At 42.5% G+C, this 23,366-nt stretch overlaps 1 protein-coding gene and 1 long non-coding RNA gene across 2 annotated transcripts; both read right to left on the bottom strand.

Moving 5' to 3' along the window:
- Positions 1 to 705: 705 nt before the first annotated feature.
- LOC111210587 lies at positions 706 to 2,470 on the bottom strand. The gene is made up of 2 exons (XR_007319658.1): positions 1,213 to 2,470; positions 706 to 1,130 (listed from the first exon to the last, which is right to left on the bottom strand). It is a non-coding gene; the product is annotated as an uncharacterized LOC111210587 (long non-coding RNA).
- Positions 2,471 to 12,286: 9,816 nt separating this feature from the next.
- Positions 12,287 to 13,378, bottom strand: LOC106369692. Its single transcript, XM_013809814.2, has 2 exons — positions 13,222 to 13,378; positions 12,287 to 13,116 (listed from the first exon to the last, which is right to left on the bottom strand). The coding sequence occupies exons 1-2, from the start codon at positions 13,376 to 13,378 to the stop codon at positions 12,287 to 12,289; spliced, it is 987 nt and encodes a 328-aa protein (XP_013665268.2).
- Between the last annotated feature and the right edge of the window lie 9,988 nt (positions 13,379 to 23,366).

Genomic DNA, 23,366 nt, shown 5'->3' with positions numbered 1-23,366 from the left:
CCTATCCCTAACCCCGATAGCTTTACCCAAAATTATAATGCTAATGTTGGCTCACGCCGAGGCAGAGCGAAGTTTAGATTAAACCAAGCTTTCACGGGAAATCACAAAATGGCCACTGACCTGAACGGAAAGATAGACATGATCTACAATGAGCTAATGAGAAAATTCGACGCTCTAAGTGAACACATTAAGAGATTAGACGGTCAACTCGCGGAAAACGCGATCGCCATCAAAAGAGTGGTAGGACGTCTCTCTGGGCGAACTGACGCCAATCCGAAACGTCAAATTAATGTTGTGTTACTGAGAAGCGGACGAAGCCTCAACCCGAGCACAATAGAGATCAACCAAGCGGAAAAACATGCTGACGTTGAGAGAACCGGGGAAAATAGGTCACGACCACTACAAGAAATATGGATAGTAATAGCGGACGAAAAATGCTATGAGTTTGATATAATAGCGTTCCCTAAAACGCTCAGCGCCCGTTATAATATGTCCGACACTTTTGATAGTGGTTCTGTCGTATGCTATAGTTAAATAAACAACGATAACAAATGTTTTGTGTCATTAATTTGTTTTTTAATTATCCATAAATTTATTAAAATAATAACTAAACCAAACCAAATTAAAAAATTAAATAAAAAGTACACCTAAACATAATTAACCAAAACATAATTCATAAATAAATAATTCAAAATTAATCAAAAATTAATTCATAATTAAATTTTATTTATTAATTAAAATCAGTATACAAACAGTTAAAGAACACATTAAACCAAAAACAAATTAAAACATTAAACCAAAACATAATTATCCTAAACCTAGACTAAGCCTCCGCCAGCAACCCTAATCCTTCGCCTCCAGCCTGCAGCCTCCAGAGCATCCGCCTCCAGCCTCCAAAACCTCTATTCGCTTACTCCCGTAGCATTGCTCCTCTGGTTCTTCTCACTAGTTCAATTCTTCAGCATGCACCAAAATAAACAAAATCAGTTCAAAACAGAGAGAGATTGAAAGGATGCAGAGAGATAAAGATAGATATAGAGAGACTTTAGCTTTCCTTCGGGATGGCTACGGCACAGGTCTTTGAGAGCCTCTCTTCACTTACTCGACAGTATTATCTCTCGTAAATCAACCTATTAAATCAAAAAGAAAAGTTAATCTGAGATGAACTTGCTAAACAAGGGTGAATCTGAGATGAACTTCTATATCACATACCTGTTCTTCTTGTCGAAGTCCACCGTGTCTTGACATCTCGGCTGGAGACAGATTTTGTTTGAGCTGATGAAGATTGAGACAGATTCATTTATGGTGATTGGTGATGGGTGTTGACACTGATTCGTTTATGGTGATGGGTGTTGACACTGGTTCGTTTTTGGTGATGGTGGTTGAGACAGTTTTGTTTAAGGCATCATATGGAGAAGAAGAAGATGAGAGATAGAGAAAGTGGAAGAGAAGAATATGAGAGGTAAGAGGAGAGAGATGAAGAAATACATCTTTTCGTCTTGTTTATTTTGGTCCATTAGATTTACTTAATCAACGGCTTTGGTCAGAAGCGAGTGTGATCCTCATCCTTATACCTTATTGGTCAATTCATTTTGACCAGATTTTGTAATTATTTTCCTACTCTGTTTTTTTTTTCTGTTTTAATACGCGAAGTACTAATGTAAATATTAATGTACAAAAACATTTCTGAGACAAAATTCAAAGATTAAGATTTTACAATTTTAAATTTGAAATTTTAATTTTAGATTCAATGTAGTTTATATGTTTCTAATGTTTGGGGTATGTGAATTGGAATTATGCTTTATGAAATAGAGTTTAGGGTATATAATTATGGTTTTGGAAATTTAAATTAAGTATATAGTTTAGATTAGACAATGGTTTTAAATGCTTGAAAACTTTTTGTTTTCTTTTATTTATAATTTATGTAAACAATAGGTTTAAATGTTTAGAAACAAAGTTTGGAGTTAATATAAATAACTTTACATTTTGTTAGATAAAGTTTTGGCTTATCACTTTTAAGATTTGAAGTTTAACTTGAAAATATTAGATTTGGTGTTTAGGTTTATGATTTAGGGAATATATTTAAATTTAGAGTTTATGGTATATGAAATGGAACTATGATTTATGAAATAGAGTTTAGGGTATAGAATTATGGTTTTGGAAATTTGAGTTAATTATATAGTGTGTTCGCTGCTGTCGTCTACTCCGGTTACGGTTACGTTCAGAACCAGTGGTTTTCTGGTGTCGTCTGCATCAAACCCTACAAGTAATCTGATCCCGATCACCCTCGTTCTCGAGCACCTGAGATCACCTGAGCTCAGGCCAATACAATTATCCGACCTGAGATCTGACTTCCATATCTTCGTATGGGGTCATCTCACAGGCAGCGCTCTAGCCACTTGGCGGACATAAAAGGCAAGGATATCCTTTACGAGGATGATGATGCCCCGATCAAACTGATGGATCAGGACGATACGTTAATCGTCAATGAGTTTAGCTTATCACTTATTGGGAAGATTCTTAATCCAAAGAAACATAATGTCGATAAGCTACTCCAGAAGATGCCATCACAATGGGGTATGGAAGATCGCATTACGGCCCACGATTTGGGCAATGGGAAGTTTCTTCTTAATTTCACTTGAGAAGAGGATCTAAACTCTGTTCTTCGGCAGGGTCCTTTTCACTTTAACTTCTGCATGTTTGTGCTGGTGCGATGGAAACCCATTGTTCATGATAATTACCCTTGGATCATACCTTTCAAGGTTCAAGTAATTGGTATTCCTTTGCATCTATGGACGGATAAAAATCTCAAAAACATTGGTGCAAGAATAGGCCATGTTCATGCTGACACCTTGGAAGTATCTGAGGGCCATATGCTTATCGATGTGGATACTCGTCGTCCTCTAAAGTTCTCAAGGCAAGTGGAGTCGAAGGATGGAGATGAGGTCACTATTGAGATCAAGTATGAGACGCTCTTTAAACATTGCTTTACGTGTGGTATGCTTACATATGAGAAGGATCATTGTCCCTCTTTGGATATGCGAGCTCGACTGCAACCACAAACAGAGCGTTCTGATGTCTTTGCGAGGATGCAACCTCCACAGGAACAGTCACAGCGCCACAAACTTCATAATGATCACCGGGTAAATGCTCTCGTCCGTCAGCCTTACGGGTACCGCATGGAAACATCCACTGGACATTTAGTCAGTTCAGGGTATGACAAGGACGACAGGAAGTTTGCACAAAGGAAACATCATTCTGCTGATCTAAGGGCCACACATACAGACAGGGTTATGTGACATCGCGATGATCTGTCTCGGAGTAACAGATATGGGCGTTCTCGAGCTTCTAAAGGTCCATATGACCGGTACCAGAGGCAGACTTGGCGAGAGAAAGTGGAGACGACGAGGCGTTCAGATACAACATCGACACACTCTCACTACAAACGGTAGAATCCACTATCAACCTCTCGTGAGATTGTTCCCTATGAACAAACTTCTGGCACAAGTAATGATGGTCTAAATGCCTCAAATGCGCAACAAGTTTTGAAGTCGGGAGAGGGTAACAGCGCTAAAAGATTGGCTAGCACCATTGTAACGCCATCTCGAGTCGACCATGACATGGATGATAATGTCACAAAGCGAGCGAAAGGGCTTACTCGATCTCTCTCTTTCACGACTCTTAGAGATCAGGAACCAGTATCCGCTGCTGGAGATAATCAGATTATTGGTGCTTTGAATGATATGGACATTGAGGATCATCAGGATGATGGAATGATGGAGTGTGAAGTGATGGATGAGGACTTACTTGGTATGGATCTCAAAGAGATGGAAGATACTGCGGCGCAGTATGTAGCGACTACGGGGCTGAGACTTTAGGGTCTGATGCTACAGCTTTGAAGATCAGTAGAAAAGGCGCAAAAGGGAATGTCCCATTGGGCTTTCAGAGCAAAACAATTGAGATTCTTTGTCGGGGATCTCCTCGCAAGTCTTCCTCTTTGTCTCAAGGTGTTAGGGGATTTTTGTGTAGGCTCTTTGTGAGTACTACGAAACGATGGATAGGCTGGTAAACCGGGTGAATATGTATGTGTTTCGTGAGGATTTCAAGAAAATGATAAAGAGATAGGCTTGAAGAGACGTATTATTGATCAGGCAAACAAGAACAAGGGCGGTTACAATGATCTTTTAATAAACCCTAGTTCTAGCTATCTAATTCTAGTCTCTAAGCCTTGGAGAAGTTGATCCCTTGCTTTAGGGTTGTAGTAGCTCTTATATAGTCGTCTAGGGGTCGGTTCCATTAGGTTAAACTCTTCCATATTCAGAAATATGGAAGGTTCTCCTTATCGGAAGTTTTCCATTTCTTGGAAGGGAGTTCGGTTCCAGGGACCGAACTCGGGGTTCCTTCTAGCGGGGACCTGGAGCGTTCCCTTATCAGGGACCCGAGGGTCTGGGTCCTGCCTGGAGGCTGGAGGAAATGATACCGGGATATTTTTCCCCAACAGTTTGCCCCTTATTTCTCGATTTCATCATCGAAGTCGGGGAATAACCTGTGCGCTCAAGTGAACCGAGGTTGCTTATTCTCAATAGGCTTCCCTTAGGCAGGACCCCGTTCCATTGATCCTGCTATCATGGGTTCCACTCAAGTCGGAACTCATTATGAACCCAGGTGAGGATCAGTTCCTTCGTGTTTGACTGGAGTCAAGTAGTAGTGTTCCTTATCTTCTGGAGATGACGAGGCTAGAGCCCTGATGTTTAGGCTGCGTATAGGGCGAAGAGAGCCCTTGCTGAGAGAATCTAGGGATCTTCGAGGCTATGATCCTTTGCTTTGAGGAAAGGCGGGAGTGCTACGGAGTTGACGCTTCGACTCTGCAGATGAGAGAGTTCCTATTGGAGAGGACCGGTGTAATAACCCTCACGAGCAGATAGAATTTTGGTCGAGAAAATTCTTTAAGATCAGTTTGAAGATTGGTCGATCAGAAGTTAAATAAAAATCGACACGGTGAATTAATCTCTCGACGGGGCAGTTTTTTGGTCGAAAGACCATCTCTTGATGGTTCTGGTCGAGTGTTAATTATTATTGTCGATTTTTATTTATGCTGGGCGAGTTTATTCAGAGCAGGAAGAGATTCGAACGATGAAAAATATTTAGTCGAAACTGTCCGAAAAATATCGACAAAACTCTTAAAATTATTCCTAAACAGTCACATGCCTTGCACCTTCTAGCCTACTTGCTTCCTCAGTAATTAGGTCACATGACCTGCACCTACTTGCTTACCTGCTTGCTCATTAGAAGTCACATGCTGGTCACAAGCTGTTTGTTTCAGCTTCTTGTATCTTTCTTCATGGAAGGGAAATGTCCAGATGCTTGTGTTGCTAGGTGTGCTGAAGCATGTCACCAGCTGTCTAACCTCATCTTTGCCTTTTGTGGGAACAAAACCTCATCTGAAGCAACTCCTTATGATATAAAATACCCTCTTCTCCCCTCTAGACGTCCTGAAACAGATAGAAAACCATAGAAAAGTTCAGAAAGAAGAGAGAAAAATCTGTTAGAAAAATTGGTTGAAAAATTCAGAAAAAATTCAGAGAAGAGAATTGAGCAAGGACGAACCTTTCTCACCATCCTGTGACTTTATCCAGTGTGTTCTGGTGTGGTTAAGAGCTGAAGGTTTGGCGTCCAAGAGTTTAGAATCACCCAAGTTCTTTAGCCTTTGATTTTATCGGTAAGAACATATGGGTTTGATGAGATCAGTTTTGCTTGAGCTTCAGTTCTTGTTAGGTAAACAAAACGATTTGGTCTGTTTCTGATCTTGAACCTATCATGGATATCTTGTCCTGATCAGGTTAGACGTGTGTTCAGCTTAAAGTTTATATCAACCAAGTTCATCTTAAAGCTTGAGGAAATCGGTAAGCCATAGCTTCTAGTTCAGAGAAGTTTTGTTTGGAACAAGTGGACTGATTTGTTAAGCTTCCTGTCTAGATTATTTTTTAAGCCTGTATGTGGATTGATCTTGGTTCAGTTATGTCGCTTAGATATTTTTTTAAAGGCTTAGCTGAACTGAATTATCCTTCAACCGAACTGAACTACTTTGAACTAAGCTGAGTAGAGTTTCTGTTGGAATCGACCTGACTGATCTTGTATCCACACGTTCTGAATCAGGAGTGAAATGGAGTGTTATTAGTTGAGCTCGAGTTTAGTCTTCCCTAGCCAATCTCATGGAACCAAAGGTGAGTCTAGATAGATGGTTGATCAATACTGAATGTAGATGATTGATAGGCTTTGTCTCTTGATCAATATTGAACTGGCGAGGTGTTTACTTAGTGTTAACACTAATAAATATTTATGAATGATCATAGAGGTTTATTCTAAACCTTAGTACTTGTTCTCAAGTACTAATACATATGTATAGTATTAAATATATAAGTATAAATCATGTGAAGTCTTATTGTATACTCACTCTCCCGAAAGTTCCCGCATTACAGTGAATTGTTCCTGCGATACGGAACAAGGATACGAAGACACGATGATGGGGTCGCACCCTGGAGGCCGTGTAACTGCATGCAGCGTGAGATGTTCGATCTTGGAATATCTAATGGATATGGTGGTTATATTTATTTCCCTGCTAGGCTCGGTTAGCCTTGGTGGTTTTCCGGGTTTAGTCTATATATATATATTATAAGTATGAGTGAATGGCGGGTGTCGTGGAGGTGATGTTTAAGATAAGATTCACATCGATGGAATGATAAGGCTTATATATGTATTTTTATTAGTTATGGAATACAATTCCACTGCATACAAATGGAGTTGATTGCTTGAGATATTATTAATATACGTTGGGGTGCGGGATTAGGCTCACTGAGTAAACTAGTTACTCATGACTCATTTGTGATGCAGGTAACCAGTAGACGGGAGACCTTACTCTAGGACGAGAAGGAACAGCATTAGCCAACGGTAGTTTTATTATCCTTGCAAAATCGTTTTGATATTTCTTATGTATAAGATTTGTTGACCGAAAACCTCGAGGTTAATTTATAACAAATTTTGTAAGATGCTTTTGATTGATATATAAAGAATGGTTTTTTTAAGCACAGGTTCCATATGATATTAGTCCTTGTCCGGACAAACTAACTATCGGGTATTGCTTTGTCGGGTTGAAAAGCCTAGAGTTATATCCGATAGGAGCGCTAGTGTTCTTTGGTTGTTGGGCTAAGGCGATCGGAAGTATTCTGAGAACCTCAGATCGACTATCGAAGAACATCGACCGTGTCATTTCCGGTCATCTACGATCGGGGGAGTCACAAAGGTGGTATCAGAGCATGATTATACGATGCTTGAATGGGACTTGTTTCAAATGTTTTTCGAGTCAAAATGAGTCGCAAGGATAACTAGGATATGCTGGCTGGTTCCTTCATTTTATAATAGATAGTCATGGGTAGTTACCTAACCTGATTTTTCATACCAGAAGCACGAAGACAAGCTTGAACGGGTGGATTGTACTTATCGATGTTGCTATCATCATGCTCGAGTTTTCTACCCTCATGGCCGGGTTCACTACCGTCCTGTTAGGAGGCAGTAACGCCATACCTTTCTGTCGTTCTTCTGAGTTCTAGTGGGGATGCCAATTCTTTAGAGAGATATATGGGACAAAATTAATACATCGAATAAATCTCCAGACTCGTGTGTTATCGATGTCAAGGTGGGTGTTGATTGTGATCCGATTCATAGCGATTCGACTACACATGATCACTCAGATGCACTTGTTCTACCTTCTGCTCATGTTGATCCAGTTTATGATGAGCTGTACCAGGACCAGAGCCGTACAATCCTGAATTGTTCATCATTTGTTTTAAGTTTAGAATTGATAGCTCGACTTTATTACAAGATGGTAGAAGCACATGAAGCATTTTGTTTGCAATGAGACATCATGAAGCTTATGATGCAAAGAAGAAGAAGTTGGGACCACAAGATACTAAAGAAAGACTAAACCGTTCGAGGTATACTTTGGCTTGAGGCAGATTTGGGATGCAACACTCAAAGCAGAATATTGACGTGGCAGTTGTTCAAAGAATTACAAGAAGGATTTGGCAGCAAGCTATTTTGAGATGAACGCTATGAGTTGTTGGTTGAGAGTCAAGAATTACTTCAGAGGGGTGAGATCGAGTTGGACAGATTTTAAGAGTTCAAGAAGTAGTATTTTCTACGCAAGGTATGGGACCAATTGAAGATTCAGTTTACGGAGTTGGTACACTGAGATGTTTCTGCCAGGAGATTCAGGCCGAGTTAATCATTTACAAAAATTTCAGCATCGAGATATGTGGTCGAGTGAATTTGATTCATCAGTTATGCTTTGGAGAATAAGCCAAAGATCAGACAGAAAATCTTTGGGAACTTAACCAAGAATTTTGCAGTAGATAAAAGACCATGGAGGTTTAGAGCTTCGAGGAGATGCTAGAGTATGACGTGAATATTAAAGAAGTTATTGCTGAAGAAGTTCACCAAATCCTACAGACCGTTTAATTTCCAACCAGTGAAGATTGAAGGCCAGTTTCATGTAGTGGATTAAGTCGCTGGGATGATGTTGGGTGTATGTTTCATCAGATCAAGATCGAAGAGCCCGAGTTGTTATGGTGGTGACTTTCCAGGACCGTATAGTCGGGATCGTCCAAGTGCCTGAAATTCTTGATTGTTTGCATCATTGCGCTTTGGTGATTCTCTTGTGAAGAGTAAGGATGATTATTTTACCCTTGCCCATGAAGTTTCCCAGTTCCTTTACCTATACCTAGGGTACCAGTAGTTGAACTTGTTTGCGCTTCCTTACCATTAGTCTTGATCCAAGGGTTAGGTTATTTGGGTAGAGCCTACACTTTGTGGTTGTCTGGACCGTAAAAACCCCTGAAAGGTCCAATCACAGGTTTGCTTCTTATCCCATTGTGTGTTGTGTGCATTTTTAAAATTTTATGAATGATTGAAATAAAATAAATATATATGTGAATTGTGATCAAGGTGTCGTAAGAGACCTTGCCTATGGATGGAATTTTCCGCCCATATTGTGTTTGATTCGGGAACAACACATATATGTAGTTAGAGAGGATTCACTTTTTTGAATTCAAGTCTACCGTTCTTATTTGGAAGTACGGGCTGCAAGTTAAAGTTATGGTATGCCTTCCCCATTCCATAATACTTCCGTTAGAGCGGTATGTTTCTATCTAGAATGAGATTGGCCATCTAGTTACCGATCTCAATTAGGATGTCGAGGAAAGAAGTATTTGGAAGAAGACACGTCACGGTTGGCAATGGTATTGTACCAAGTGTTGGAGCATCGTTCGTATCAGTCTTGGGAGTTGAAGACCTTTTGGGAAAAGGTGGAGATGTATATTCCATTATCTTGATCATTAGGAAAAGAGTAGATGACGAGAATCAGAATATAGTAAACAGACTGATAGTTAGAGAATTTGAAGTTATGCTTAAGGAATTGGAAGAGTTGTTGCCATCTAGAAGTAAGCAGTTCAGTAATCTTGTGGAACCTGGATTTGCTGCAATAGCCTAGGGATCTCACCAAGTGGTTCTCGTCGAGTTCTAGTAGCAGTTAGAAGATTTGTTTGGAGAAAGGTTTCCTCGACCTAGATATTTTCTCGGGGAGTACCCATGTCAGTGATAAAGAAAAAGGATGAGATTTTGTGGTTATGTTCAACTATAGATGATGTGGCTATGGTTAAGTATCAACTTTCTAGAATTTATGAGTGGTTAAGATCAGTTGCATGGTGCAATTGGTTTTCAAAGACGCTCGATGGATGCGTCAAGTTTTAGTAAATGCTACTGCTAGGAAAATGGAAGTTGGATCTGTTAGTCAGCAAGTTGGAACAAGGATTTGTTGGAGATTTTTTTAAAAAAAATGTTGCTGCTATCGAATAATGGTCGTGTCTAATCTACGTTATTGAGATTCATAGATCTTTGGGCTTACCATCAGAAGTTTGTTCAAGAGTTGACACCCATATCAACCGCTGAGCTGATTGATTGAGAAAGGTATTACCTAGGAATGAAGTAAAAGGAGTAAAGAAGAAGAATATCATAAAGAGGAAGTTTCTATGTCTACGCACATCTTAGCCTTGCATGACCGTAACATGTCAACCAGTTAGGTGAATGCTGATGCAAGACGATTGGATAATCGTTTATGCATCAGGGAGCTAAAGAGGCATAATGAAAATTATCCAATGCACAAGTAAGAGTTGGCTACAGTTTTGTTTGGTCTTCAAATTATTTATCATTTCAGTATGGAGAGAGAATGCAAGTGTCCACTATTTAAATAAAATATAAGAAACGCAAATGCAGTTGCATATCCGTTAAAGAAAGGGAAAGTTGGTGTCAATATTGAGAAGGAACTCAATAATCAAGAAGCATAATCGAAATGATTGATTTGGCTGTTATACCAGGAGAGAGCATAGAGTCTCCAAGATGGCAAGTAGTAAATCAAGATGGATTACTCGTTTGTATATGAGGAACTCAGTTGAGAAATGAGAACTTAAGGAAAACTTAGGAGGAGCGGGATGAAGATAATTTCAGTGGATTATATGAGGAGTGTTATGTACACAAGGTTAGTTAGAAAAGACGTGGGATGCTCACTGCAGCATATCGACATGTTTACCATCTGTTCGGGCTAAGTGCCCCCCTAGAACGGATGACTCCAACAACCTACAGAGTTACGTGCTCCCTAGGCCACGTGCCTCCATTAGGGCTACGCGCCTCCATCAAGCTATGTGCCTCCATCAGGCTACGCGTCCATCTAGGCTCCGTGCCTCCACATACATGAACTACGAACGGCTTGATCCCTCATTGAAGGGTACGTAGGCAATCAACATTGAAGGATGCAACTATAAACCCAAACACCTTCCATGGTTCCACCCCTAGACGCTCAGGGACCGCCCCTGGTAGTCGGAACCATCAACTACAGATTAGGAGGCATCCAAGGACTGACCCTGGAGTCGGGACCATCAATTCCTGCCTAACAGCCGACCTTTCTTACTGCTACTAAGGCACTGACGACATATACCTGCCCATACCTGTATGGCACTACCCTCGGAGCAGGATCTCCTGTCTTATCCACGACCGAAGCAAGAGAAAATATCACGACGACCAGTCTCCTTCTTCCTATCATTCCGTAGTGCTGAGCACGAATCACTTGTACACAAAACTTCCCTAACAGCACATTCACATTTTTGGTATTTTTGTTTGGGACCCCGATACTCGGGCTTGCGCAGACCCCTAAAGCTATACAAGGGTTTTAGGTAGTATTGACGACATACTCGGGCTTGCGCAGACCCATTCCTACCTTATGTCTCATACCCATTTTGTTTTTGTGTGGTTGTACCACTTTGTCATTAAGGGTTGGCCAGGATCGAAGGTCTCTTGGACCTGATCCAGCTCGTTTGCCCCTTTAAGTATTATGGCATTTCTACTACTATTTTATAGTCGGAACTATTTTATTATTTAAGCTTTGTCCGGAGACGTTTCAATGTACATAGAAGTAGGAAAACATAATGCTTAAATAATAGATAAATAATTAATAGAAATCATGGTCCGGAGACCGTACAAGGTATCAGCTTGCGAGGTACCCCGGTGGTTAGGCCATGTTTTACCTCTTGTTTCTAGGTGATTCGCAGGGTTTGACTTGCTTTTGGGACGAGCATCCTTGCTGGAAGGTTCCTCCTTTTTCCTCAGGGTTCTGCCTCTTTCTTGGGTCCAGGGACCGTGGTTGAGACTCGTTTCATGCCCCGGCCTTTAGTGTTCGGAGTCCGCTGTCTTCTGTCAATGAAGGTTTTCAGTACTTCCATGAAATGGGTAGTCACATTCATCCACCGGAGCGACCAGGTTCGGAGGCCTCCTGCCTGGCTAAGTGTTTCCTTCCTGCGTCTGTGAGGCGCCCTTTGCTTCAGATCCGGCTGATGCACCCTCTGAGGAGGTCTCCTTGAAGTACTTGCGCCACACTAATCTATCCGCGAGACCACTGACTGATACCTGATAAGGTTCTTGGTTGTCTTGTCTATGTGAGGCAGAGGACGAGGGTCCTGTGAAGACCAGGTCTTACGAGCAGATGCAACTTTGAAGGGCTTCGGGGGAGACCATGCGAAGCGGTCGACACAGGTTCTATGAGGATTCCTCTGGTTCTTGGAATGATTTGGGGTCCTCCTTCTCCGGAACGACCCCCAACTACTCGTATCATTGACCTCTGATCCCTGGGTTCGCGGGGTCCGAGGTCCTCTCTGTAATTGCTATAAGACCTTGGTCTTCCCCTTCAGGGTGGTCTGATGCCCCAGGGTGTAGGAAAGTTCACCATCTGATGAAGGGTTGAAGGGACTGCTCCCATGTCGTGAATCCAGGGTCGTCCCAAGATCATGTTATATGCTGATTGGCAATCTACGACCAGGAATTTGGTAGACATGTTGACTCCTTCAGCGTATATTGGGAGGATAGTCTCTCCGGTGGTTTTCTTGACCTCGCCGCTGAATCCGATGAGTGGAGTTACCTTTCGCGTCAGGGCTCTCTCCTCCAGCCCCGGATCTTGGTACGCCCTCCGGAAGAAAATGTTTCTGGAGCTGCCATTGTCTACTAGTATTCTTTTCACCAAGCAGTTTGCTATGGCGAGAGAGATAACTAGAGAATCACGGTGGGGAGCTAGGATCTTCTCTTGCTCCTTAGCTGTGAAGCTTATCTCATCGGTGCCTAGAAGTAGGCGCTTCAGTTGGGTCGTTTCCAGACCATACTTAGCGTTACGGGTGCTTTTCTTTGCGGCTGCGTGGCTTGCTCCGCTTACTTCTGAGCCTCCGGATATGACATGGATCACCCGATCTTGGCGAGGTGGTGAGGTTGGTGCAGCTCCTTTGGAGTTCCCTTCTGTTTCATTGCTGAGGTGGGCCTTAGCTTTCTCTGAGAGGAATTCTTGGAGATGCCCTTTTTGGAGTAATTTGTTGACCTCGATCCTTAGGGCGATGCAGTCTTCGGTTTTGTGGCCATGATCGCGGTGGAAGTCACACCAGAGTTCCGAGTTCCGGAACGAATCAGGTGCTTTCATCTTTGGGGGCCACTTAACCTGTTGGCCCATCTGTCTCAGTGCGTTGACCAGCTCTGGTGTTGATATTGAGAGATGAGAGTTATCAGGCAAGGTAGATACCGACATTCCTTCTTCCTTCTATTGAGGCCGGTACGGGAACCTGCCCCAATTTCTAATACCGGAGTCCTTTGATCCTTTTTGGGAGGCTCTTTCTTCTCGTTCCCCTCGATCTGATCGGGCTGACCTTTGGTCCTGCTTTGGTTGAGCCTTGGCACAGCTAGGAACATCTTCCTCCCACTTCACCTGCGCCCAGGCTTGGGACAACACATCTTCCATGGTCGTGCAAGGGTACATGGTCAACTCTTTGTATAGCCCCCCCCGTCTCGAAGTACACCTCTTTTGAAGGCAGAGAACGCAGTAGGGATGCTGCATTCGGGGACCGCCACTTTCACCTGGTTGAAGCAAGCTATGTAGTCTCGCAAGGGTTCCACTCGATGCTGGAGGATCTCGTAGAGACCATCTGAAGTCTTCTCCAGGATTCTACTACTTGCGAACTGCTCCACGAATTTGTCGCTCAGGCCTGCGAAGGAAGATATGGACCTGGTAGGGAGATTGATGTACCACTGCAAGGCAGGTCCGATGAGAGTGGAACCGAACCCTTTGCACATCGTGGCTTCGCGGGATTCCTTAGGGAGTGCAACCGCCAACATCCTTTGCTTGTACTGCGCGATGTGATATTCGGAGTCGCCAGTATCGTCATACATCTTGATGCTAGGGAAGGAGAACTTTCTAGGCATCTCGACTGAGGTGATTTCCTCCACGAAGGGGGTATCGGCGTAAGAATCTGTGTTACTCCTCCGGATTGGGGGAGCTACTCCTGGTAGGCGTTCTACCATGGACTGCATGGCGTCGAATCTCTTAGAGAAAATCTGTTCAAGGTAGGCGGTTATGGAGGATTCTGTTGCTGCAGCCCGCTCAAGTGCTTCCTTCCCAGGTTCCGGCTCGGAATCACTCTCTTCTAGGTCGTGGATTTGAGGATTCTCGGTCCCTTCCCTAGTTGCCCCAGCTACTCCCAACGTAGGAGGTGTATCGGTTGTACCTCCTCCGGTGCTGGGCGTGTTCAGATTTCCCATAGGTCGGATCGGGGTGTTGAAACGACGCTTCTTGTTGCCTGCTGTGTTGAGGGCTTGGTTCTGGTCCCAGAGGACAGTGTTCTCCGACTGAAGCTGGCTTAGCTTCTCGGCACTTTGCTCCAGCTGTTTGGAGTGTTCGTTAAGTTTTTCCTTCAGACTTTGAACTTCTGAAGAGAGGTCGGGGTTTTCTCCGGTAGTCTCCCGAGCTCGATGCATGTCGGTGATTTGGCTTTGCAATCCGTCTATTTGCTTTTGAAGCTCAGCTGTCGTTTGGGCAGCTTCAGTTGGTTCGCCATGCTCATCCACCGCCACCATCATGTAGTTAGATTAATCCCCTCCTTCTAGCGCCAAACTATTAGGGGATTTTTTTGTAGGCTCTTTGTGAGTACTACGGAACGATGGATAGGCTGGTAAACCGGGTGAATTTGTATGTGTTTCGTGAGGATTTCAAGAGAATGATAAAGAGATAGGCTTGAAGAGACGTATTATTGATCAGCCAAACAAGAACAAGGGCGGTTACAATGATCTTTTTATAAACCCTAGTTTTAGATCTCTAATTCTAGTCTCTAAGCCTTGGAGAAGTCGATCCCTTGCTTTAGGGTTGTAGTAGCTCTTATATAGTCGTCTAGGGGTCGGTTCCATTAGGTTAAACTCTTCCATATTCGGAAATATGGAAGGTTCTCCTTATCGGAAGTTTTCCATTTCCTGGAAGGGAGCTCGGTTCTAGGGACCAAACTCGGGGTTCCTTCTAGGGGGGGCCTGGAGGGTTCCCTTATCGGGGACCCGAGGGTCTGGATCCTGCCTGGAGGCTGGAGGAAATGATACCGGGATATTTTTCCCCAACACAAGGAGCTCATATGGCTAGAGATTCGAGCAGGTCTAGGCGTCAATACCAGAGTTCGAAGAAGTAGAGAGATAGCGTATCAAAAGGTGATGGATTGATTGGTTCCAAAAACTCATCAAAGGATTATCCATGAGAACACTCAGTTGGAACTGTCGAGGGATTGGAAACGACCTCACAGTTCGACGCCTTACGGAGATGTGTCAGAAGCATCGCCCAGGACTCGTGTCTCTTTCTGAGACAAAGAATAGGAGGCTGCTGTTGCAAAACATTCAGGCCGACTTAGGATTTGATCACTTGTTTACCGTTGAGCCACTTGGCTTTAGCGGAAGATCAGCTCTTTTATTTATGGATGAATTTCAAGTTAATGTTTTATTTTCAAATAACATAATGATTGACATTGAGGCAGTCATTGATGGAATAAAAGTCTTTATGACATTTGTTTATGGAGACCCTGTCTTAGAACGTCGGGATCAGGTTTGGGAACGTCATTCGCGTTTCTCAACAACACGAAATGGACCTTGGTTCATGATAGGTGATTCTAACGAAATAACTGATCATAGTGAGAAGGAAGGGGGTAGAAGGCGCTCTGATAGTTCTTTCTTGCCATTCAAGCAAATGGTGAGCGACTGTGGCATGCTGGAATTTCCATTTACTGGAAATATGCTATCCTGGGTAGGGAAAAGATCAGGAGGGACGACTGTTAGATGTCGTTTGGACAGAGCAGTGGAGAATGATGATTGGCATGAAAAGTTTTCCCATTCAGCTGTCAGGTATCTTAGGCTTTGGGGATCGGATCATCGTCCGGTCCTAGCAGACATTTTAACAAAGCCAGTGAGGAGGAAAGATAAATTTAAATTTGAAAAACGCTGGCTGGATAACGAGGAACTCAGGCAAGTCATCCTCGACGGATGGAAGTCGGAGGATTTGCCTCTTGAGGCGAAAATAATAGAACACATTGCTAGTTGTAGAAAAGCGTTAAGTCAATGGAGGAGACAAAACAATGTGAATTCCGAGAAGTTAGTAGAAGAGCTTAAAGAGAAGGTGGAGGACCTATATTCGAATGATGATGCTACCTCTAAGAAAATAGCAGATGCTCTGAAAGAATTTTCTACTGCTCTTAAGGCAGAAGAGATGTTTTGGAGACAGAAAAGTGGGGTTCTCTGGTTAAGGGAAGGTGATAGGAACTCAAAATATTTCCATTCGTTGGTGAAGCAGAGAAGAGCTAGGAATAGGATAACACAACTCTTAGATGAAAATGGGAATGTGGTGGAGGATGAGGAAGGATTAGTAGCCATTGCTACTAGTTACTTCCGACAAATATTTGAGTCTTCCAACCCTGAGGATATAGCTGATGCGCTATCAGAGATCTCACCTACGATTACTGGGGCAATAAATGAGGACCTGACTGCTCCTGAATGGGAGGTCAAATTAGCACTGTTTGCTATGCACCCAGAGAAAGCTCCAGGACCGGACGGAATGACAACTCTCTTCTATCAGAAGTTTTGGGATATTGTCAAAGATGATTTAACTTGTTAGTTAATCAGTTTCTTTTTGAGGGAACAATGGCACAAGGCCTGAATGACCCGAACATTTGTTTAATTCCTAAGACAACGAAGCCAAATGAGATGACAAAGTTTAGACCTATCAGTCTATGCAATGTCAGCTACAAGATAATATCTAAGGTCTTATGCCAAAGATTGAAGAAGGTGCTTCCACATCGGATATCAGAGACCCAGTCAGCCTTCGTTGCTGGTAGACAGATTACGATAATATCATGATAGCTAAGGAGATGTTTCACGCTTTGAGAACTAAACCGGGAGGTCGGGTTAAACGAATGGCCATAAAAACTTATATGAGTAAAGCATACGATAGAATGGAGTGGTCATTCATTGAGGCAGTAATGAGAAAGATGGGTTTTTCAGAAATATGGATTGAATGGATTATGTGATGCATCACCTCGATCAAGTATAAAGTCCTCATGAATGGAGAACCAAGGGGAAACATTGTCCCTGGGAGAGGTTTACGACAAGGAGATCCTTTGTCTCCTTTCATATTTATTCTATGCACGAAAGCTCTCGTTAGCCTTCTTAATCAAGTAGAGAATCAAGGGAAGATAACGGGGATGCGAGTCCCTCGCGCTAGCCCCTCGGTATCACACCTTCTCTTTGCTGATGATAGCCTTTTCTTCTGTAAGACGGAGCCCCGTGAATGTGAAGAAGTTATGAAAGTAGTCAGGAAATATGAGAAAGCATCAGGTCAACGTATTAATTTTGACAAATCCACATTACTCTTTGGTAAAAGGATTCCAGCGAATGATAGACAGCAGATCAAGGATACTCTTGGTATTCAAAACAAAGGCGGGACGGGCTCCTACTTAGCAATCTCAGAGGACATCAGTGGATCAAAGTGTAAATTGTTTGCTTTCTTAAAGGAGAAGCTCCTACACAAAGTGAATGGCTGGACTGGTAGATGGTTATCTAAGGGAGGAAAGGAGGTTTTAATTAAATATATATTGTTAGCTCTCCCAACCTATGTCATGTCCAGCTTTCTGCTTTCTTTGGAGATATGTGAGAACCTGGCAAGTGTCATTGCACAATTCTAGTGGAGCTCGAATCCTCCAAAAAGAGGAATTTATTGGGCAAAATGGGAAAAAATGTGTGCACCTCGAGAGGAGGGAGGAATTGGTTTCCGTATGATCCATGAATTTAATCTAGCTCTCCTAGCTAAAAAGCTTTGGCGTCTTGTTCAATTCACAGATTCACTAGTAGCGAGAGTTCTTCCGGAAAAATATTACCGTCTGAGTTCGCCGTTGCGAATTGGCAAAGCAGATACCCCATCGTATGTATGGACGAGTATTACTGCTGCAAGGAAGCTATTACGTCTGGGCATCAGAAGCAAAATGCATTCGGGATATGAAATTATTGTGTGGGAGGACCCTTGGATCCCTTGGACGCCAGCTAGACCGGCTAGCGCCCGGGACCCAACAGTAAACCCAAAGATGACCGTAAGCAGTCTTATCAATCCTGTTTCAAAGGAGTGGGATGTTCGATTACTGGAACAATATGTAGCTCAAGAGGATATTCCGATGATTCTGAGTTTGGCCATAAGTCCTACCCATCGACGTGATACATTTTGCTAGAGTTCACAAAGAATGGACAATATACTGTTAAGTCAGGATATTGGGTTGCTACAAACTTGATGAGAGATGAAGATATAGAAGTTCTACAACCCATCATTACAAAACTTCAAGCCTTTGCTTGGAAGGTAAATGCGCCACAAAAGTTCTGTTATCTTATATGGCAATTAATATCAGGACAGGTAGAAGTGACAAGGAATCTGGTACGCCGTAATATGTGCTGTGATAATTATTGCCCAAGATGTGGAGCGCCAGAAGAGACTGTTACTCATGCTATCTTTGAGTGTCCACCGGCATTACAAGCATGGGAACTATCATCAACACCGCCGAGCTCTCAAATCTTCTTGGTACCAAGTATTTATGCTAATATGAACTATCTTTTTTGGAGAAAGAATAGTATTATGGAGCCAGAAGATGATAGAGATCCTTATCCTTGGATAATTTGCTACATCTGGATAGCTAGGAATGATAAGTTGTTTAGAGGCATAGACAGAGACCCATTGGAACTAGTCAGGTATGCAGAGAGTGAGTGCCAAGCTTGGTATAATGCAAGAGACACTGTACCGGTCCCGCCACATGTACAGATTGCTGAAGAAACACAAGCCTTAAGCTTGGGTAATATTTGTATGGTGGATGGTTCATGGACCTCCACAACTCAGTTTAGTGGAATGGGATGGGTTTAGAAGGATACCATGGGGAAGATTCAACTCATGGAGTCAAGGAATTTGAGGAGGCGGGAGACAACTTTACACTCGGAACTGGAAGCGCTACAGTGGGCAATGGAGAGTATGATACAACATTCGACCTGTCAGAGGTTTGGGACTGACTGCAAGGATCTGATTGCAATGATAGAACAGCCACAAGCTTGGCCCAACTTCTCAACTGAGCTGGAAACCATTCAAACTCTTCGGTTGTGTTTTTCAGACTTCAAGATCAACTACTTTCCAAGGACGCAGAATGAGATTGCAGATTCGTTAGCTAGGAATGCACGTTCTTTTCATAGACCTTTATGTTTTATTGGTTGTTCTATTCCGGTCTTGGTTCCCAGACCACCTCAAGTTTGAGTAATAGAATAGCAGTTTACTGCCAAAAAAAAAAAAAAAAAAACTAAACCAATGTTTTTTTTTGAAAGACACTAAACCGAAACAAAAAGAAAAACATTAAACCGAAAACAAATTAAACCTAGATCTAAATCCCAAAATTCGTCATCACCATCCACCGCACCACCATGAAACATTGTCTTCACTTTCCGGTGAGCAGAGGCAGCTAGCACCACCACCACTACGCCGTGCCTTCTCTGTGTTCAAGCTCACGACCACCAACTCTGCTCACGACAACTCTTCATGTACCAAAAAACAAAACAAAACGAGAGATAGAGAGAGAGAGAGAGAGAGAGAGAGAGAGAGAGAGAGAGAGAGAGAGAGAGAGAGAGAGAGAGAGAGAGAGAGAGAGAGAGAGAGAGCTTGACCGGCGAGGTTCGTGGCAAAGAGAGGCTAAGAACTTACCCTTTATTCATCTCTGACGAGCTGAACCATCGAAGCCTCGTTCTGTAGAAGAACCATGATACAAAATAACCAATCCATAAATGAAGAAGAAAGACAGAGATTATTGATTATCAGAAGAAGACTCATATAATTATATCTGAGCGAGCCATAAATTACAGAACGAGCTCAAACATACAAGAACCCACACCAAGCTCCAAAATCAAGAACAACACAAAACTAAAACAAGCCACAGTAGTTACCAAACTATACTCATTGACTACGTACAGGTAACGAAACAAGACTTTGTTGGTAGCTGCTCTTCAACATAGAGAGAAAGAGAATATGACATGTAGCACAAAGAAAACCAGAACACAGAGAGAACCATAAATCAAAACCCCAAACACATAAACACATATGGAAAGATAGGAGAATCCGACAGAGAGAGAAAAATTTGATATTTTTCCTAAGTGTAGAGAGGAAAAGTACTTTGTGACTTAGATAAATTTGGCAAATTAACGCGGATAATTTTTTTTATTTTTCCGTGATAACATATATAACGTTTCAAAATGACAAACGCTATAGAAAAAAACAAGTGCTGATATACAATAGCAAAACTGTCACAAACGCTATAATATGATGCTATTAATACCCACATTTCCTGTAGTGGACCAATAATCCTCGATAGTCCCAACCCTGAGTGTGAAACACCTCGGGAAAGTGAGCAGTCCAACATCAAGGATGCAGCCATCGATCTCGAAGAGGAAGAAGAGGAATTAGAAGAAGAGCTAGAAATCGATCGACAAGAAGGAACTAATGTCGATCGACCCACTGCAGTAAATATCGATCGACAGACTGAAAGTAATATCGATTGATGCTCAACTCCTGCTGAACTGGCGGTAGAGAGAGTGTATAAGACTCTACCGCCCTTTCCTCCTAAAAAGATGCAAACTAAGCGAGAATTAGATAAGGCGATTTGTAAGAAAGCATTCGATAAAATCACGTTGGAAATGCCATTGAGTGATGCCATAAAAGTTTTGTCTTCAATAAAGAAATATGTAAAAGATATGGTATCCAACAGCTTCCCAGGTACTGAACACAACGTCATGATGGTTTCAGAGGAAGTAAGTGAAATAATCCAAGGAGCAAGCCCGGTTAAGAGACCTGATCCAGACAGTTTTGTTTTAGATTGCAAAATACGACACAAGAGCTTTCCTCTCTCCCTCTGTGATTTAGGTTCCAGCGTGAACCTTGTGCCGCATTCTGTCGCGACATCCCTGGGATACGACAAGTTCAAGCTAACCAAAATAACTTTAGTTCTTGCCGACAGATCCATGTGGGAACCGAAATTCACACCGTCGATTTCCATAATCGGAGCAAAGTCAGAAAACCCTAACTTTCCCTGAGGTCCCGGATTCTCTGCGAAAGACAACGACAAGTGACCGAATAAATGTGGAAAATATGAAAAGATAACAAAAAAAATTTATAGAAAAGGTAGATCTTATTTTGAATCCGCGTAAGAGCGTTGCAATCATTACTAGAGATTATAAAAGCTTTGGCCGCAAGAGCTGTCAGCGAATTACCTAGTTCTAGCAACCTAAAACCTTAAACCTAGTTGAGTCGCAGCTCGGTAACAGAAGACGGAAAATATATGAAAATGGTTTTGATTGATTTCGGACTGATCTTATGAAAGTCTGCCTACGTACCCCTTTAAAGGATCAAGACGAATGTAGTTCAAGAGTGAACCAAGAGATCGAACTGCTTGTGCGCGTTCGTCTGGTAATCGGGTGCCAGTCATAAAAACAGAGCATGTCGAGAATAATGCCTCAAAGTTTCTAAGTGCTGAGAGTTCTCTCCTTTGTGCCTCTCGCCTAGGACTCCTTATATACTCCTCCAAGGTCAGTTTTAGCTTTTCCCTTCCTGCCCTTAAGCTGTCTTAATTGAAAAATTGAGATTCCATTTTTTTCGATCTCATGTTTATCCGCGGAAACTTAACATTTTTTTCTGCGGAAACTTATCTTTATATTTGTTTTTCTAAAATAAAAACATAAACCGCCATAGTATCTACGAGCTCATTCTTAAAGAATCGTTAGTGGGCTTGTAGTCGCGTTTTAGACCTCGTTGGGCCGTCTTTCGACATGAAACGTTTGTTATGATTCTATTTTCGACAAAAACAAGTTCTCTCGGTTTTTATCGTAAAATTTCAACGATAACTTTGATCGGAATGATGTGAGAAATGATATGGCTGCGGTACCTGGGAGCTAGCATTGAGGAACAAGCGATTTGGGTCGTACCGTTGATCGATGTCCGAGACAGTTCGGTCGCTACCTAGCGACTGATAGCGACCGGCTCGTTCGCGGGTCGGTCCCTACGTAGTGACCGACCGAGTGGCTTGGTCGGTCGCTACAATGCCTTAGCGACCGACCGAGGGGATTGGTCAGTCGCTATGTAGCGACTGACCGAGTGGCTTGGTTGGTCGTTACGTAGCGACCAACTCGTTCGCGGACCGGTCGCTACGTGGCGACCTTGCCTGGATCCTTATCCGACGTTTCATGAACGTGTTCTCGGACTATTGGTGTTTAGTTTCGAATCAACCGAGATTAGTGCAAGATTTTACCACAAAGTTTTTCGTAAAGATCTCTTTACGAAGATTACTTTTCGTAAAAACGTTCATGCTGATTTTTACGGATATTCGGGTGTTAACTTCGTCGTGTCCGTTTTTGACCCCAATATCGTACAACCTTTTCAATAAAAATTATACGAAATATTATATTGCGAGAAATATTTTTCGGGGACTTTTAAACATTGATTCCGTCGTGACGATTTTGACCCCAACAGTTAGCCCCCCAGCTCGTTAGAATTGTAAGCCTTTAGCGTGAGGTTCTAGCGAGTGGCTTGGCAAGGTACACTAGTTAAGCAGAATTAATGGTTGAAAAGGTCCGTCGTAAGTGGCTTCTCATTCTTCCGAGAGTGGAATGCGATAAGATTGGGGCTGCGCCTTGTGAAGGCTGCCTACGTACCCTTGTCGAAGGGATCAAGCCTTTCGTAGTTCGCCCTGGAGTTGAGATTCTTAAGACCTGTTTTCCAGTGAGACCTTTACGATCCAGTTTATATGTCGTGTAGAAGTTATTAGGCGTGTTGCTGCCGATGGCATTTTATATTGGTGTAGAGGGAAGACTACGAGTTGTCATCTCGTAATCCAACTCTGTGTGAATTGCTATATTCGTGATCTGTTTCGAGAGTTTTCCGCAGTGCATAAACTTGCGGGATTTATGAAGATGCTCGAATATTAGCCAAGAGACAAATTTTGGGATCTCGTACCAGGGTGTTTGATACTATGCCTAGAGATGTTAGAGACCAGTGTGATGGGTTTAGGGCAAGACCTAGGTCTAATCACGACTTTAGGGGGTGCAATGAGTATTTCGACTTACATTTCCCGTATCGTTTTCGACCTGATTCCATCCCGCTTTAAAGTCCGCGATATGTTCTCGGCTTACGTGACTTGAATGGTAGGAATCGAGCATCTCTTCGAGGAAAATTTTTAAGTCTCCCGAAAGTGCTGACCAAAATTTCGGATTTTCTATATGGCGCTATTACCCTTGTGTCGGGTGTACGAGAGCTATCTCTACAAGATGGCTAAGTCTGTTTAGGATGTTAAGAGTTTGTTGTGATCAGCAACAAACTTATCGGTAGATATTACAGTTTTTGAGTCTTCGCGAATAATACATGT

The sequence above is a fragment of the Brassica napus genome, chromosome C2 (assembly GCF_020379485.1).
Source record: "Brassica napus cultivar Da-Ae chromosome C2, Da-Ae, whole genome shotgun sequence".
NCBI lineage: Eukaryota > Viridiplantae > Streptophyta > Magnoliopsida > Brassicales > Brassicaceae > Brassica > Brassica napus.
The sequence above is the reverse complement of the archived record's forward strand: the minus strand, read 5'-3'. Positions and strand labels throughout refer to the sequence as shown.